This window comes from Ursus arctos, unplaced genomic scaffold, assembly GCF_023065955.2.
Source record: "Ursus arctos isolate Adak ecotype North America unplaced genomic scaffold, UrsArc2.0 scaffold_12, whole genome shotgun sequence".
In the NCBI taxonomy this organism is placed as follows: domain Eukaryota; kingdom Metazoa; phylum Chordata; class Mammalia; order Carnivora; family Ursidae; genus Ursus; species Ursus arctos.
The window spans coordinates 71,395,075-71,411,384 of record NW_026622786.1 but is presented as its reverse complement, the minus strand read 5'-3'; the positions used below and the strand labels follow the sequence as shown (position 1 = coordinate 71,411,384).

The window sequence follows — 16,310 nt, the reverse complement described above, 5'->3', positions numbered from 1 at the left end:
AGGTATACAGCATAGCAATTTGATAGTTCTATGTATTACTCAGTGCTCACCATGATAAGTATAGTCACCATGGTGACAACCATATATTATTATACTATTATCGACTATATTCCCTATGCTGTGCTTTTCATCTGTGACTATTTTATTTTATTTTAATTTTTTTTAAAGATTTTACTTACTTATTTGAGAGAGAGAGAGAGCAAGAGCACAAGCAGGGGGGAAGGGGCAGAGACAGAGGGAGAAGCAGACTCCCTGCTGAGCAGGGAGCCAGACATGGGACTCGATCCCAGAACCCTGAGATCATGACCTGAACTGAAGGCAGACACTTAACCAACTGAGCCACCCAGGAGCCCTCTGTGACTATTTTACAACTAGGAGTTTGTACTTCTTAATCCCCTTCACCTGTCTTACTCATCACCCCACCCACCTTGTCTCTGGTAACCATCAGTTTGTTCTCTGTATTTGTCTTTTCTGTTTTTTTCACTTTTTTTCTTTATTTTATTTTTTGGATTCCACTGTAAGTGGAATTACATCGTATTTGTCTTTCTTTGACTAATTTCACTTAGCATAATACCTTCTAGGTCCATCCATGTTGTTGCAAATGACAAGATCTCATTCTTTTTTTATGACTGAGTAATATTCCAATATATGTGTGTTAATATGTATCTTTTTTTTAAGTTTTTATAGTAATACCAGTTAGTGAACATACAGTGTTATATTGGCTTCAGGTGTACTTAAGAGTGCTTCAACAATTCCACACATCATAACACGCGCACTCCCGGCGCACATCCCACGCATTTCAAGCGCGAAGGGGAAGCCGAGGAATGAATGGAAGCGGCTCGGGAATGCGGCCCAGCGCAGGCCCCGCCCCCAGGCGCGCCCCGCCCCGCCCCTCCTCTCTCGCTCTCAGACACCCGTTTTCTGGGGACAGGTCTTAACCCTCTCACTCTTCAAATCACGTCCCATGGCTGGGTTCTCGTGAGATCTGTGACTTGCACCGGAAGACCCGCCTCCTGTGCCGTAAAAGGCCAATGGGCGAAGGCGACGGTTGCGGCGGTTGGGTTTTGAAGGAGCCAATGAGTGCTCCGAGCGGAGAGTTTAAGAAGCGTAGGTCGGCACCGCTCAAGCCGGTCCGCGATTGGAACCTGCTGGGGGTGAAGGTGAGAGGCGGCCGGGGGTCCCGGGGCGGCCGGGGTGGCCCTGAGTGAGTGGCCAGCCGTCCCAGATCGAGCACGGTCGCCTTTTCCTCCAGGACTCGGCGGGCACCCACTCCAAGGACCCCAGCCCCTGCAGACGCCCCCATGGCGCAGTTCGTGTTCGAGAGTGACCTGCACTCGCTGCTGCAGCTGGACGCACCTATCCCCAATGCACCCCCCGCGCGCTGGCAGCGCAAAGCTAAGGAAGCCGCGGGGCCGGCCCCCTCACCCATGCGTGCGGCCAACCGATCCCACAGCGCCGGCAGGACCCCAGGCCGAACTCCCGGTCCGTGGGGTGCGGCGGGACATCGGGAAGGGACAGGGGATGGCTGAGAGCGGCCTTCGTGCCTCCTCCCCCAGGAGCCTGGTCAGACTCTCTGGCTTCCCTCTCCCCGCCCCAGGCAAATCCAGCTCCAAGGCTCAGACCACTCCCAGCAAACCTGGCGGTGACCGCTATATCCCCCATCGCAGCGCTTCCCAGATGGAGGTGGCCAGTTTCCTCCTGAGCAAGGAAAACCAGCCTGAAGACAGCCAGACGCCCACCAAGAAGGTATGTGGCCCAGAGGGGCTTAAGGCACAAGACCCGCCTGTGTAATCTGGATCATGCCATCGTGCCTCACCCCCACCCTTTGTGCCAGGAACATCAGAAAGCCTGGGCTTTGAACCTGAACGGTTTTGATGTGGAGGAAGCCAAGATCCTTCGGCTCAGTGGAAAACCACAAAATGCCCCAGAGGGTAAGACCCGAAGTTCTTGGTTCTTGGAGGGAGGTGTCAGCCCATCCCTGGGGTTGAGGGGAGATGCCTGTCTGTTCTTCCCACCTGAGACTGAGGAGAGGGGAGGTATTGACCTTCCAGGCTAGGGGCAGGGGGAGGAGTCCGTTGTCCCAGTGTGTGGACCCACTCCTTTGCCGTTGCCACAGGTTACCAGAACAGACTGAAAGTGCTTTACAGCCAGAAGGCCACGCCTGGCTCCAGCCGGAAGACCTGCCGTTACATTCCTTCCCTGCCAGACCGAATCCTGGATGCCCCTGAAATCCGGAATGACTACTGTAAGTGCAGCCTTCTCTTTACCCATTGGATGGAGGAAGAGGGCCCGGGGACCAGGCAAACAAGGAAGCTCATGCTCTTCCCTTTCCCTGCCCTGGCAGACCTGAACCTTGTGGACTGGAGCTCTGGGAACGTACTGGCTGTGGCGCTGGACAACAGCGTGTACTTGTGGAGTGCTAGCTCTGGTGACATCTTGCAGCTGCTGCAGATGGAGCAGCCTGGGGACTACATATCTTCTGTGGCCTGGATCAAAGAGGGCAACTACCTGGCTGTGGGCACCAGCAATGCTGAGGTGCAGGTGAGACCTGTCCCTGTGCCGCAGTTCTGTGGCGCCCAGACCCAGGGGGCTTGTCGGGCAGGAGGGTGTTCATGGCAAGTCACAACCTGATCCCAGCAGCCTTCTCTCTCTAGCTATGGGATGTGCAGCAGCAGAAGCGGCTTCGAAACATGACCAGTCATTCCGCCCGAGTGAGCTCCCTGTGTTGGAACAGCTATATCGTGTCCAGGTTTGTGGTGGTAGCTAGTCTGTTGTGAAGTCAGTCTGATCTTTGCCAGCTCTCCCCAGAGGTACGCCTTGGAACTGAAGCACCTCACTGAACCTCATTCCCTTCCCCCCTGCAGTGGCTCACGTTCTGGCCACATCCACCACCATGATGTTCGGGTGGCAGAACACCATGTGGCCACCCTGAGCGGCCACAGCCAGGAGGTGTGTGGGCTGCGCTGGGCCCCAGATGGACGACATTTGGCCAGCGGTGGCAACGATAACTTGGTCAATGTGTGGCCTAGTGCTCCTGGAGAGGGCGGCTGGGTTCCCCTGCAGACATTCACTCAGCATCAAGGGGCTGTCAAGGTGAGAGTGGGTTGGGTTGGGGCCTCTGCAGGCCCTCCCCCAGAACCTGGGCACTCTTAAGGGGAGATGGGATGGTAGGATTGATCGGGATTGCCCTGTGACCCCTGTAGATCCTTGTCTAGTTCTTGTACCTGCTGACCCCACCTTATCCTACCTAGGCTGTAGCTTGGTGTCCCTGGCAGTCCAATGTCCTGGCAACCGGAGGGGGCACCAGCGACCGACACATTCGCATCTGGAATGTCTGCTCTGGGGCCTGTCTGAGTGCTGTGGATGCCCAATCCCAGGTAGTCTTTTGCCTGTTCCACCTCTCCCTCCCGGAAGTATTCTTACTCTGTACGGTCTTCCTTGGGCAACTGTCCCCTCCAGTGGCTTCACCAACTCTATACCCTGATGATTTCCAAAATTCTAACTCAGCTCTCGTTCAAGAGGTCCAGACCATACTAATGTCCGTGGCTTAACTCCAACCTCATGTCCTATAGGCAGCAACACCCTAATATATCCTAAATTAAATTTGTCACTTCTTATCTCCCTGAAATGTGTTTCCCCTCCTCTTATATGGAGAGAGATAGAACTTATTCAGAAATCTGCAAAACTTCTAGAATCTTTCTTCCTCCTCACCTAGTCCCCAAAACACATCATTTTTACCTCAGTATCATTCACATGGGTCCCCTCCCCTCTTGGTCACTCTTCTTCCCGGTGGAGGCCCATTGCACTGATCTCTCAGCACCCTTTTCTTATCTCCTCCAGTCTGTCCTCTGCACTGGGTCTCGTGGTCTCTTACTGTCCTAAAACCCTGCAGGAGCTCCCTATCACCTGCAGCACTTAATCCACATCGGGTGGGATGACATTTGAGGCCCTTGCTGGTTGTCTCCCTGCACCTACTCCAGCTTTCTCTCCTTCCACCCTCGTCTCCCCCTGCAGCCTTCATTCTGTTCTAAACTTGGGCTCTGGAGCCTGAGTTCAAATTCTGGCTTTGTCACCTACTTAAACTTGCATGTGCTCTTAGGCAACTTGCTGACTTCCTTCTTCTTGATTCCATATCTGTTAAAATGGATAGTAATTCTAACTCTCAAAAAGCTTTTATAAGAACTGTGATGATTCAAGTCTGAGTCTGGCACCTGGCAGGGTGCCTAACACTCAAATGGACTTAGTTCTCATTTGAGTAGTGTTGGCTCTATGTATGTCGTGCCCACACCCCAAACCCTCTCCACAGGTGTGCTCCATCCTCTGGTCTCCCCACTACAAGGAGCTCATCTCAGGCCACGGCTTTGCCCAGAACCAGCTGGTTATTTGGAAGTACCCAACCATGGCCAAGGTGGCTGAGCTTAAAGGTAGGTGCTTATCAGATATTTACCCAAAGGTACAAAAGTAGTGATCCGAAGGGGCACCTGTGCCCCAATGTTCATAGCAGCAGTGTCCGTAATAGCCAAACTGTGGAAAGAGCTGACAGATGAATGGATGAAGATGTGGTATGTATATATACAATGGAATACTACTCAGCCATCAAAAAAAAAGAAACCTTGCCATTTGCAATGACATGGAAGGAACTAGAGGGTATTATGCTAAGTGAAGTAAGTCAATCAGAAAAAGACAACTATCATATGATCTCACTCATGTGGAATTTAAGAAACAAAACAGGATCATAGGGGAAGAGAGGAAAAAATAAGACGAAACCAGAGAGGGAGACAAACCATAAGAGACTCTTAATCATAGGAAACAAACTGAGGGTTGCTGGAGGGGAGGGAGGTGGGGGCATGGGGTAACTGGGTGATGGGCATAAAGGAGGGCACATGATGTAATGAGCACTGGGTGTTATATGCAAGTGATGAATCACTAAACTCTACCTCTGAAACAAAAAAACAAAAAAAAAAGGAAAATCCATGAGGGGAACAGGTTTGAAGTGAACGGTGATGAGTTTCCTTTTGAACATGTTAAGTCTGAGCTGCCTCTGAGATACTAAGTTGGGGTGTCAGTCAAGCAGTCTTATCTAAGACTAATAAGCCACTGACACGTACCTCTGAAACTAATAATAGATTATATGTTAATTGAACTTAAATTTTAAAAATGGGTCAACATAAAAAAAGAAAAAGGTAGGTGCTAAGTGACCAAAGCCAGACACAAAAGGCCACATATTACACATGACTATTCACATGAAGTGTCCAAAGGAGGCAAATGCAAGGAAATAAAACAGATTGATGGTTACCTTGGGCTGGGGGAGAAGGTGATGAGGAGACTTTATGGAGCGATGAAAACATTCCGGAATTATTGTCGTGATGGTTGCACAACTTTGTGAAAATACTAAAAACCAGTCAACTGTATACTTCACAAGGATGACTTCTATGTTACGTGAGCAATTATCTCAGAGGCGTTATAAAAAACAAAAAAGGTGGGGGGCCCTCAATATTGGAGGCTGGAGGTGTCTCTGCATTTATACGCACTGCTCTCCCTTTTGCCCTCCTCGTGCCTCAGGTCACACGGCCCGGGTCCTAAGTCTGACCATGAGCCCAGATGGGGCCACCGTGGCCTCAGCAGCAGCGGACGAGACCCTGCGGCTATGGCGCTGCTTTGAGCTGGACCCCGCGCGGCGGCGGGAGCGGGAGAAGGCCAGCGCGGCCAAGAACAGCCTCATCCACCAAGGCATCCGCTGAGGACCAACTCCTCACCTCACTTGTGTGGGTTTTTTATTTTTCTAATAAAGTCATGTCTCCCTCTCTTCTCTTTGTATGACCTCTGTCCCAGCAGCCTTCCCAGAGGCTCCCCTCCACTGTCCTCAAGAGAGCCAGAACCGTCCCTCCCGTTTGCAGACAGGGCTGGCGCCTCTCCCGTTCACACACGTACACACGCAGCCTCGGTGGTTTCCTCTGTCACTTTTAATGAAGACCTAAGTGAGTGAGCAGCCGCCACAGGCTGTATTCCCAGGCCCCCCACCCACCCTGACCTTTGGCCGAGAAGCTTCTGCTTCAGTGTGGGGTAGGGAAGGAGGGATCCTGGGTCCACAGTGACGGATTATTGCTGACCTCTTCAGTGTGAGGAAAAAGGCCACAAGACCCTGGCGGGGGCCAGTCCTGAGTGCTCCTCTCCCAAGCTGAAGGCAGGGAGGGGGAGTAGCGTCCAGCCCTTTCAGCCCCCAGCTCTGGAGTGGCATGAGCCCATGTCCTTGGAGCTGGCCGGGAGAAGGGGGCGAGGAGCGGAAGCCGTGGTCCCCTGTGTACCAGCCGTGGGAAGGGGAGGGCCTGTCCCCTGCTCAGTCCTGACCGCACAGGCCCTGGTCACAGGTCACTGGTGTCGGCGGGGAGAAGTCAGATGCTGCCCAAGGCGCAGTCCTGAGGCACTTAGGTGGGCACCTGGCGAGGCCACGCTTCTCAGTTGGCCTTGACTTTGGTGGTACCTGGAGCTCCGTTCTGCTGAAGCACACGGGGCAGCCGCTTGCCCTTGGTGTAGGAGTGGTACCAGAAATTGGAGAAGAGCACGAAGAAGATGGTGCCGTACACCCAGATGAGGTGAATGATGGTGGGGTACTGGTAGTCACAGCGGGGCAGGAAGTAGTACTGCGAGATGTGCAGCGAAACCAGGACGAACTGGATCTAGAACGAGAAAGGGGTCAGGGGACTGGGGAGGTGGCGGACAAAGACCAAATGTGGAATGTGGAGGCATGGGGTCAAAGGTGAGGCAGGCTTAGTAAAGGCAGGATCCAGACCAGGAAGGCTGGGGGTGGTTACGGGCCAGGCCCCTCACCAGCTGGATGGCTGTCATGTGCTTTTTCCACCACAAGTAGGGCTGAGCGACCGGGCCGAGGGCGGACAAGCCATAGTACAGGTACATGACCACATGCACACAGGAGTTGATCATGGCGTGGAAAGAGCCCATTCCTCCTGTCGGGACAATGAACAGGGTCAGGAGAGTCGAGCTGCTGGTCCTCAGTGCCTGCCCCTCTTCCCGCAGTGGCCTTGACCACTCACCCGGGGCGATTTTTACCCCCCACCACCAGCTCCAGGGAAGCACTGAGTGGTGGAAGACATGTAGGAAGGTCACCTGTCCATCTTTTTTCCGGAGAATGAAGATCACCTGAGAAGAGTAGGGAACTGGGATTGAGAGCCAGGGCCTCTCCTTTCTCCCCCCAGCATCCTCGGATCTCCTATAACCACTCACCGTGTCCATCAGCTCGATGAACTTGGAGAAGAGGAAGAGCCAGGCCACTCGAACCATCTGCAAGAAGTCAGGCAGCCTGAGGACCCCCACACTACTCCACCAACTTCCCTGAACTGGCCCATGAGCCCAGGTCACAGCCAAACTGCTATCCCCAGGGTGTTATAACCTAGCTCCCCCCACTCCGCCCCCACTTACCCTTAGTGCCTCCGGGCTGTTAGAATAGTCCACGGGATCGCAGCGCCAGGTATAGGTAGTCAACCAGCCAGACATCAAGAACTAGGAAGGGGTGTGGATTAGACCACCAGAGATCCACCCTGCCCAATCCCTCCTGCTATCTAGCTGAAGAAATGGATCTGAGCCTCTCTGGAAAGGAAATGCCATGCTCTGACCCCAAGGCCTGCCCCTTCTCCTGCCAGCAGGAATGAAACCTAGACATCCCAGGGGCCCACCTCATAGACAATGTAGAGGGAGAGCGCCACCAGTGAGAAGTTGTAGACAATCATGAAGCCCCGGAGCTGGAAGGGCTTCCGATTGGCCATGATGCGGGGCCCGAGGGAGAGCACGAAGTACACGTAGGTCAGGAGGATGGAGGTCATTAGCAGGGGGGACCCCATCAGAGGGTAGCCCTGGATCCGAGGATCTGTGGATAAGGGTCAAGGAGTCAGGAAGAGTCACAGGGACCAAGCGGCCCCCACCAGGTATACAGGCATGGGGTCGGGTCACAGAGGGTCAAGGGGTTTGCAGGGACTCTCCAGCAGGAGACAGTCCTAGATCCAGGGATCCCGGGGCAGGAGGGAGGACAGCATCTTACCCGCGTACGTCATCATCTCCTGGTACAAGTTCACGACCGCCTCCATCCTGGCTAAGGAATCTGGGGAGGCATGGGGGGCCATGGGTGTCAGGGCTGGCTATGCCCCCATCCCATCCCTGACCCACAGACAGGACACAGACCAGATGAGACAACTCCCGACACCTTGCAGAAAGGACAGAAGAGTGAGGAAGGAACGGCTGGGGACTGGGGGCAGGAGGCACGGCTTCCCCACATCCTGCCTGCTGGGAAGGGCTGTTCCGCCCCCCTCTCCGCACCTCACTCGCCCCCCTCACTCCCTGCTCCGCCACCCAGATTCCTACCACCCGACCTCACCTCCCCTCTCCAACGGTGAACTCTCCAGTTGTGGTCTCCTTCCGGAGACTCTTGCCTCTCCTCTCCAGAATGACCGCCTCTCCCTTCCCAGCCAGTCTCCCACCTCTCTTTTCTCCCCAGGGATCCTCCCCTCCGACCGCTCCAATCCACCTTTGGGAAGCTCTCGGCTCCCGGGAAGACTCCCCCCACCCCTGCCCGTTGCTCCTCTCTTCTGCCCTCCCCAGGCTCTCACCTCCAGCGACTCTCTCCGCTCTCCGCTCCCCGCTCCCCTCCTCTCCGGCACTCCCCTCCTGCCCTTCCTCTCCGAAGCCTGGCTCTTTGAGACTCCTGCCCCGGCGGCTCCACCTGTCTGACTAGATCTGGGAGCGCCCCGCCCTCCACCCGCCCCCGCTGCCCTGCGCATGGGGTGGAGGGCGGGTCCAGGCCACAGGTCAGGGCCCGGAGGAGCAGGACCCACCAGGATTGAGAAAGCCAAGAGTGAAGCATGGGACTCACCACCCACCCACCCCGGATGGCCACATGAGCTAAGGTTCTAGCTTAGTTTTGAGCGAGAAACCTCGCGGGGCTCCAGCCCTAGCCTTGGCCCAGAGAGAACTGCTGAAAACCCACACCCAGCATCTTCTCCTAAACTAGCCATAGATTCTCAGTTGGTCCTGCTTCAGGATGGGTACAATCACCCTTCTCTCCCTGGGAGGGGCAGCGAGGCCAGTGGCATGTGAGGAGGTGGGTGAGTGGGGGAGGTCTCAGGAATCTTCCCCTCCCTTAGGGAGGGTCCTAATGAGCTAGGCCCTCTCCTTCTCAGAACCTGAAGGAATGTCGGGGGAGGCCCAGACCCAGGAGAGCCTGGGATGCCAAGGCTGTCCCAGAGGGGCAAGGCACTCCCCAGCCAGCCAGGGCAGCAGATGGCCTGGGAACTGCCTGCATTCTAGCATGCCAGGTGCCCCCTAGCCGTGCAGGCACTAAGTGAGGAATATACACGTCGCTCACCTCCACCGAGGCCGTCCACGTACCCCTCACACACTCACCTGGGCACACAACCCACGGATGCTCTTGCAGCCTCCACGGGGACCCCAACCGCCCCCACCATGGTCAGGGCCCAAGCCCTCCCTCTCGCACAGCTCTCCCCAGCACCAAGGACAGGCCGACCCAGGGCTGGCACACCTGAGTACACTACACGCAGGGCCCACACACCCCCTGCTGACATTCACCACCCCCCCTGACACACCACCCAAGCAAGCCCCCGTGGACTTTGGCATGCAGAGTTTTTGATACTCAGACCCACTCCTAACTCCATTCCCACTGGCAACACACCCAAACCACTCACATGGCCGCCTTCCCTGGTCCTGCATTACCCACCATGTGCAAACGCTCGCGCTCGCACTCCCGGGCCCACACGCAGCTTTACTCACACGTACGTGAGTCACAGGGAAATGTGGTCACAGACATAAACTCAGACACCCCACTTAGAGATGAATGAACATAAAATCACCCTCCCCACATTCAGACACACCTGCCTTCGGTCATGCACACAGATCTCTTTCACGGACGACAACAGCCATTCATTCATTCACAATCGGACCCCGCTGGCCGCCTGTCCTGTGGTGGGGCCTACCTGGCAGCGGCCTGCGCTCACACACACAGCTCCTCCCTGACCCATGTGAGCCTGCCAGCTGGTTATCTCTCCCGCTCGCTCTCAGCCACCACCTCAAGTTCACCCCCTCCCAAACACTCCTGCACCCTGGAGGTCAGGAGTGGCTCCAGGCTCTGGAAAGGACCTCTCCCCCTGCTTGAGGAGCACTGGGTGTGTCCCTCGCAGGGGAACTCAGGCGGGAGCTTCCTTCCTTTAAGATGGATGGAAGGGAAAAGGAGACAGGCAAAGGAGGGGGGAGGGGAAGGGAGGCGAGAAGAGCTGGGAGCAAGGCAGAGGGAGGGTAAGAGGCATAGAGGGGCAAGACCCGGAGGTGGTGGAAGGCCTAGGTTTAAGCAAATAGGGGCCGGCATCGGAGGGAGGCTGCTGGCCAGGCCCGGCCCCAGAGAGCTGGGACCTCCCACCCACGGTCCCGGGAACAGCCTCGCCCACAGGCTGGGCAGGGCAGGGCAGGGCCAAGCGGGCACGGTGCCCGGGCACGTGAACAGCCCGCCCGTGGAAGGTCCAGACTCACCAGTGGGGGGCCAGGCGGGCAGCAGTGAAGGGCTCGGAGGGAGCAGGGCCAGAGAGAAGTCCCCAGGGCCAGCCTGCCTGCCACTTCCTCATCTGCTGGGCCGACTTTCTGTCACCAGAGGGGGACGGGGCGGGCCGGGCGGGGGGCGCCTGCTGATTGGCCCCGACTCGGCTCGGCCCGAGGGGCGGGCGCAGGGGCGGGCCGCCAGATTCCGGGGCAGGAAGCACGCCCAGCCCGGACTCCCCACCCTTTCCCTAGGCATCGGGCAGCCCGCCTCCATCGGGTCGCCCTGGGCCGGCCCTCGCCCGCCGGAGAGGCACCTGACTTCTTCCTGACACTGTGTCCTCCTGGGACCTCCGGTGACTGCCTGCCAGCGCGACCAACACATCTTCTGTTTGTGGCAGGCCCACCCACCTTGGGACGCTGCGGAAAGTTCCTTTCCTCCAGGGCTCTCTCTCCAGAGGGAGGTGGGAGGGTTGGGCGGTAGGTAGCACGTGTGTGCTCCGGGCTGGTCTGGGGTAGCAGGGAGGTCTCAGCCCCAGGGAGCAGCTGGGCCAGAAAGCCTTCTCGACCAGCCCGTGAACTTGGCTGAGCCCTGGCGTTAGGAATTGCTAAGAGGACTAGTGGCCCGGGGCAGGAACAGTGAATCACTGGTTAAACGGGCCTTGAAGGTATTGAAAGGAGAAAAAGGGAAGTGAGGACAACTGTGGCTGAATGTAGTAGGGCTTGAAGGCCAACCCGGGCAGTTTGGTTTTATTCTGGAAGCAGAGGAGAAACAGTGAGGATTCCTGCGGTGGCTACAATCAGGCCTGTGTGATCAAATATTTATTGAGCACCTACCATGTGCAAGCCTGTGTAAGTGCTAGTGACACATGGGTGAAGGAGGCAGATGCTGGTGTCCGGGCGCGGGGTTTACTGGCTAGCTGTCGCGTCACTCTGGCAGCCAGGGCGATGAGGTTATTGAGGCAGACCAGGTGAGAGCTAACAGCCTGACCTAAGAAGCTTTGGCAACTGATGGGATGGGAGTGGCAGACACTGGAGATGTCCTCAAGCCAGGTGGACTGACTCTCCAAACTTAGCTGTCTACCCAGCTTCCTGCACTGCGCTCCCAGCTCCACACGCTCACCCACTAGACTGAACTGGGGCGAGGACGAAGTTTGAGCGGAATGAGATGTGCAGCCCAGCGGCTCCTGGAGCGGTGCTTTGCGTACAGTGACCCAATGACTGCTTGTCGGACCAGACGGTGTAAATGTGGACGGAAAGGGGATTCAGAAGAGACAGTGGTTTGGGAGAAATATGTTCATAAATGGTGGGATGTAGCCATGTAGGAGTTTCGTCTTAGAGGTAAGCGGTCAGAGCCAAACTAGAGCTATGATCCAGAAAGGAAATGGCAGAATTCAAAAGGCTCAAATTTCTTAGCGTTCTAGCACTAAGGCCTCCCTGACCTGGCCCTCAGCCTCCCACTCTACCTGTTACTCTCCTGTGCTAGGCTTTAACTGTTCCCTAAGGATGTCTACATCTTTCACACACTCCCACCCCTCCAAGCTTAGTCCCCTGGCTCCATACAAGGTACACACAGCCCTCCCAGGTAGTAACCGCTCCTCCCCTGCCGGCCCCTGCAATCCTACAGCGATGCAATTATCACAACCTCCCCGACTCTTCAGTTCCTCTCAGCCAGAGGCACGTGTTAGTCGTCTCTGTATCTCTTGCACCTGGCCCAGTGGCTGGCTCATTTGATCCTTTTCCTAATGTTTGTGGAGTGAATATGAGAATAAATGAGACTGCGAGAAAGGCAAGAGGGCGAGGGGCCCAGAGTCAGGCGGGGAGAATGGTGAGAATTCAGGCGGCTTTCTACTTCCCGGGCGGTGGCAGTCTCCCTTGAGTCCATAATTATTTGTTGAAAGCCTAATGTGTTCCAGGTATACTTTGGGGTCACCCGACTCCACAGGCCTGAGTTTACATCTTCCAGTGAGCACCTGCGTGACCTTCTGCAAGTTGCCAAACGTCTATAAAACAGGCACGACGGCGCCTCCCTCATCCTCGCGAAGAGAGGAGGAGCTGGCCCACGCACAGCACTCGGCCCTGCTTCATACAGGGTGGGAGGCAACCACGACGTCAAGCACATACCACTGCCGATAACCAGTACGTCAGTCTTGTGTGCGGACTCATGAGCATTGGTTCAACAGATCCTTCCTACGCGCTCAGTGTGCACACACTGCTCTGAGAGCTCTAATGAGAGGTTCTGGAGTCAGTACCCATCTAGGGACAAATGAGACCCGAACAAAGCAGACGACCAGACAGGATGGGCGGTCCCAGAGGTCAAACGTAGTAGAGGCAGGGAACTTCAACTACCCACTTATTCACCTGGGCCCCGGTGGGAAATGAGCACAGCAGGCCCTCAGTTGAGGTTGACTACACGAATGAACACGCACCAAGACTCACTTCGCTCAGTTCCTGTCCTGTTCCTGGGAGAAAGCATCTCTGATGGACATCACCTGGCCCCATGTCCTACCAAATGGCATCTCCACGGCTCTGGGTTTCCTGCAAAACACTCGCAGTCTAGAGGAGGAGACAGACGTCAAGGAGACCAATCATAGTTAGCATGTGGTGAGTGTTCCCACAGAGATAAACGCAGAGGCTTATGAAAGCACCGAGGGGAGGCACCCTACTCCAGGGTGGGGGTGAGTTCTTGAAGGCTTCACAGAAAGGACACTAAGCTAAACGTTGACGGACACTTTCTAGAAAGCAGGGAAATGCATTCCAGGCAGAGGGACGCATGAGTGTAAGGCACAGAGGCAAGAGATGTGGCAGGTTGGGGGGGCTCTGGGTAGTTCGGAGTGGCTCCAGCTCAGACAGCAGAGGTCAGGGCAGGACACATGAACAGGAGTCAGTTTACATAGAGCCCTGAATGCCACGGTAAGAAGTGTGGATTTTGTTCTGTTTATGTTTTTCAGCCCTGGCTGCACACAATCACCTGGGGAGCTTTTAAAATATCAATGTCTGGCTCTCACCTTCAGATTGATTCTAACGGCTGTTTTTAACGGGAAGAGGCCTGTGCATGTTTACGTGTGCTGTGGAAGGAGACAGTGGGATCCAGCGTACACACGGGGGGATTAGCCTTTGGCGAAGGAGAACACCTCACAGACTGACATGTACGGAAAAGAAGGGCAAATTTGTCAGGGGACTGGGAGTGAAGGAGGTCGTCTGGGGCCTGCGGAGAAGCTGGGTTAGAAGGGGCAGGCTGATAAACTGGAGAAACCGAAGGTGTCCAGGAACTCACAGGCTTGATAAGGATGAAGGCCAGGTGTTGGGGAGGGGGGTGCAGGGGAAGAATCCCCAGTCCAAAAGCTAAACTTCCCCCTCCTTCATGGAACCTTCCTAACTGGAAGTGAGGTGACTCCCCCCCCAGGGTCCCACCCTGTCTGACTGGTCACTCACTGCTCTCTTGGGGGCCCTTCTCCACCCTCATTCCGCAGAAGATAAACCACAGACGTACTTTCTGCGAGGGTTCAGTCTGAAAACCACCAACCATGTGAACGCAAACAACTCCGTTCTCATGATTATCTGAGGACTTACATGGTTCAGCGGAAAAGTTAAAAGGAACTGGGATCAAAGAAGCAGGAATGGGAATGAGGAACGACTGGACAAAGGCATGCCTGTGTGTGTATGAGCAGGCGGGCTAACAGTGGAGCAGCGGAGGGGACAGAGCATGGGAGACGCGGGGAGTCAGCTAAAAACGATAGGAACTGCGGGTCTAGGCTAACGGACACCAGGAGTGGCAGGGAGAAATGGAAGTAGTCTCCCGGGGGCTTCTCCCTTTCCCATCCCATAAAGGACAAAAGACACTTTCTCCATAGTCGCCAGGCAGAGTTGGGGGGAGGGCTGAGTCTGTGAGGACAGGGGAGTGAAGAGAGGGGAGGGGTTGTCAGTTAATCCTTCTGCATATCCTTGGGCCTTCGCCAGCCAGTTAGTGTCCTCCACCTAAGGCTGAGGCCTCCACTGAAGGAACCGGAGCTGGCAGAAGGGAGAGACTGCGTGCAAACATTCATCACATCTGTCCGTGGGTAGCCAATGCCTACACACTGCGGGTAGCATTCAGTGCTCACTGAACAGAACTAAAGAAACTCAGGTAGGGGAAGAGGGCTGTGATAGAACCTGCAGAAAAAGCTGTGGAGAGAGAAAAGGGGAGACTTTTGGTTCGGGGACAAACCAGGGGAGGTGATCAAGATGAAGGAAAGAGAGTTAGCCAGATCTGGAGGATGAGTTGAGAAAGGCCAAAAGGGGAAGAGAGAAGCGCAGCTTATTATTCAATACTTCCTCTGGCAAGAATGTGGCCCTAAGAGCTGCTTTCCATGTGTCCATATGGTTCACTCCTGTAACTGCTATTATCGCCCCTTCATGGACGGAAAGCACTGAATCAGAAAGGGTGATGGATTTTTCTCAAGGTCACATGGCAAGTATGGCAGAAGCAACACAGGTGTTCCAGGCTGAGGGAAAGTGGGGACGAAGGGATGGAAGGAGGAAAGCACAGCACAGGTGCAGGGAATTGCTACGCCTGATTCTGCTCGGCCAAACCACACGCTGCATGAGAGGCCCTCGTAGGCAAGGAGGTAAAAAAGTTGGTTGGTCCCCAATCATGAAGTGGTTTGAATGAAAGAATGAGGAGTTTTGTTTGTTTGGGGGCATCCCTAAGAATTTTAAAGAAAGGGGTTGGTATGATCCCCCTTGTTCTTCAGAAGGACAAACCTGGGGACAATATGGTATCTCACCAGGAGGAACGGAGAGGAAGGGGAGCCAGCTGGGAGGCCATCTACAACGCACAGGTGTGACGCACAGAAGGCCTGAGAGGATAGAGCAGAGAGAGGACACAGAATTGACAGGAAGGTGGTCATGCTGGATAACTCCGGTGGAGCAGAATGGAGGAAATGAATGCATCTGGGGACATCTGGAATGTGAAGTAAGATAGCACATTCAGCAGGCAATCTTAAACACAGTTCTGTACGTTTAGAAGGATGGACAGGGCTCAAGGAAAAAAAAAAGGTAAGGATTCTCTGAAATCACATAAAGTGGACTGTGAGAGCTCACTTTCCCAGCCCCTTGCTTTCATTTCCTTTAAGGAATTCCTGCCCCCACTCCATTGGCCTGTTAATCATGGTTGTTCTCCCCACTTCCCCCAATTCGAGCTCCTAACAGGCCAGAATCCAAGCAAGAACAATCAAGAGTTCCTGCGCGAGATGAGCCCTACTGCTACAGAATGCAGAAACAGAGACAGAGAGCCTCAGACCTCCGAGCCCCTGAGCCCACCTGTAGCCAGTCACCCTTCAGCCCTCCACCCGAATAACCCAAATACAATCGGGTTCCCCTTTCTTTGTTTTTGGTTAGGCTAGTTTAATGGTAATGTGCTATAATCAAAGCAGTCTAATATACCACAATGCAATAAAAAATGAAATTGCTCAGGAGACAGTAGTGGAAGAGAACAGTAGTTAGCATTTGAGTGCTGACTATACCTCAAGGGCCTTTTATGCCCTTCTAAGAAGTCTGGACTTTAGGGGCGCCTGGGTGGCTCCGTCAGTTAAATGTCTGCCTTCGGCTCAGGTCATGATCCCAGGGTCCTGGGATCAAGTCCCCACATCAGGCTCCTTGCTCCAGCGGGAAGCCTGCTTCTCCCTCTGCCTGCCACTCCCCCCACTTGTTCTCTCTCTTGCTGTCAAATAAACAAACTCTTAAAAAATAAAATAAAAATAAAAAGTTCGGACTTCACC

General features: G+C 54.9%; 2 protein-coding genes and 1 long non-coding RNA gene across 6 annotated transcripts; 2 read left to right on the top strand and 1 right to left on the bottom strand.

Moving 5' to 3' along the window:
• The first annotated feature begins 931 nt into the window (after positions 1-931).
• On the top strand, positions 932-5,804 carry CDC20 (cell division cycle 20). The gene is made up of 11 exons (XM_026498306.4): positions 932-1,160; positions 1,253-1,482; positions 1,598-1,746; positions 1,835-1,931; positions 2,117-2,245; positions 2,345-2,541; positions 2,655-2,749; positions 2,865-3,093; positions 3,252-3,377; positions 4,307-4,424; positions 5,563-5,804. The coding sequence occupies exons 2-11, from the start codon at positions 1,302-1,304 to the stop codon at positions 5,739-5,741; spliced, it is 1,500 nt and encodes a 499-aa protein (XP_026354091.1). The 5' UTR covers positions 932-1,160; positions 1,253-1,301; the 3' UTR covers positions 5,742-5,804.
• Positions 5,805-5,945: 141 nt separating this feature from the next.
• ELOVL1 (ELOVL fatty acid elongase 1) lies at positions 5,946-10,674 on the bottom strand. Of its 4 annotated transcripts, none has more exons than XM_044383919.3 (8): positions 8,619-10,674; positions 8,054-8,113; positions 7,692-7,882; positions 7,438-7,518; positions 7,243-7,299; positions 7,053-7,158; positions 6,829-6,965; positions 5,946-6,677 (listed from the first exon to the last, which is right to left on the bottom strand). In XM_044383919.3, exons 2-8 carry the CDS (start codon positions 8,097-8,099, stop codon positions 6,456-6,458), a joined length of 840 nt encoding a protein of 279 aa, XP_044239854.1. In that variant the 5' UTR covers positions 8,100-8,113; positions 8,619-10,674; the 3' UTR covers positions 5,946-6,455. The 4 variants fall into 4 exon arrangements, with proteins under 4 accessions (XP_044239854.1, XP_026354093.1, XP_048076414.1 ...); XM_026498308.4 differs by having other exon boundaries at positions 10,549-10,674; XM_048220457.2 differs by having other exon boundaries at positions 8,054-8,215; positions 9,999-10,517.
• Positions 10,675-10,784: 110 nt separating this feature from the next.
• On the top strand, positions 10,785-13,564 carry LOC130543481 (uncharacterized). The gene is made up of 2 exons (XR_008958860.1): positions 10,785-13,155; positions 13,503-13,564. It is a non-coding gene; the product is annotated as an uncharacterized LOC130543481 (long non-coding RNA).
• Positions 13,565-16,310: the final 2,746 nt, after the last annotated feature.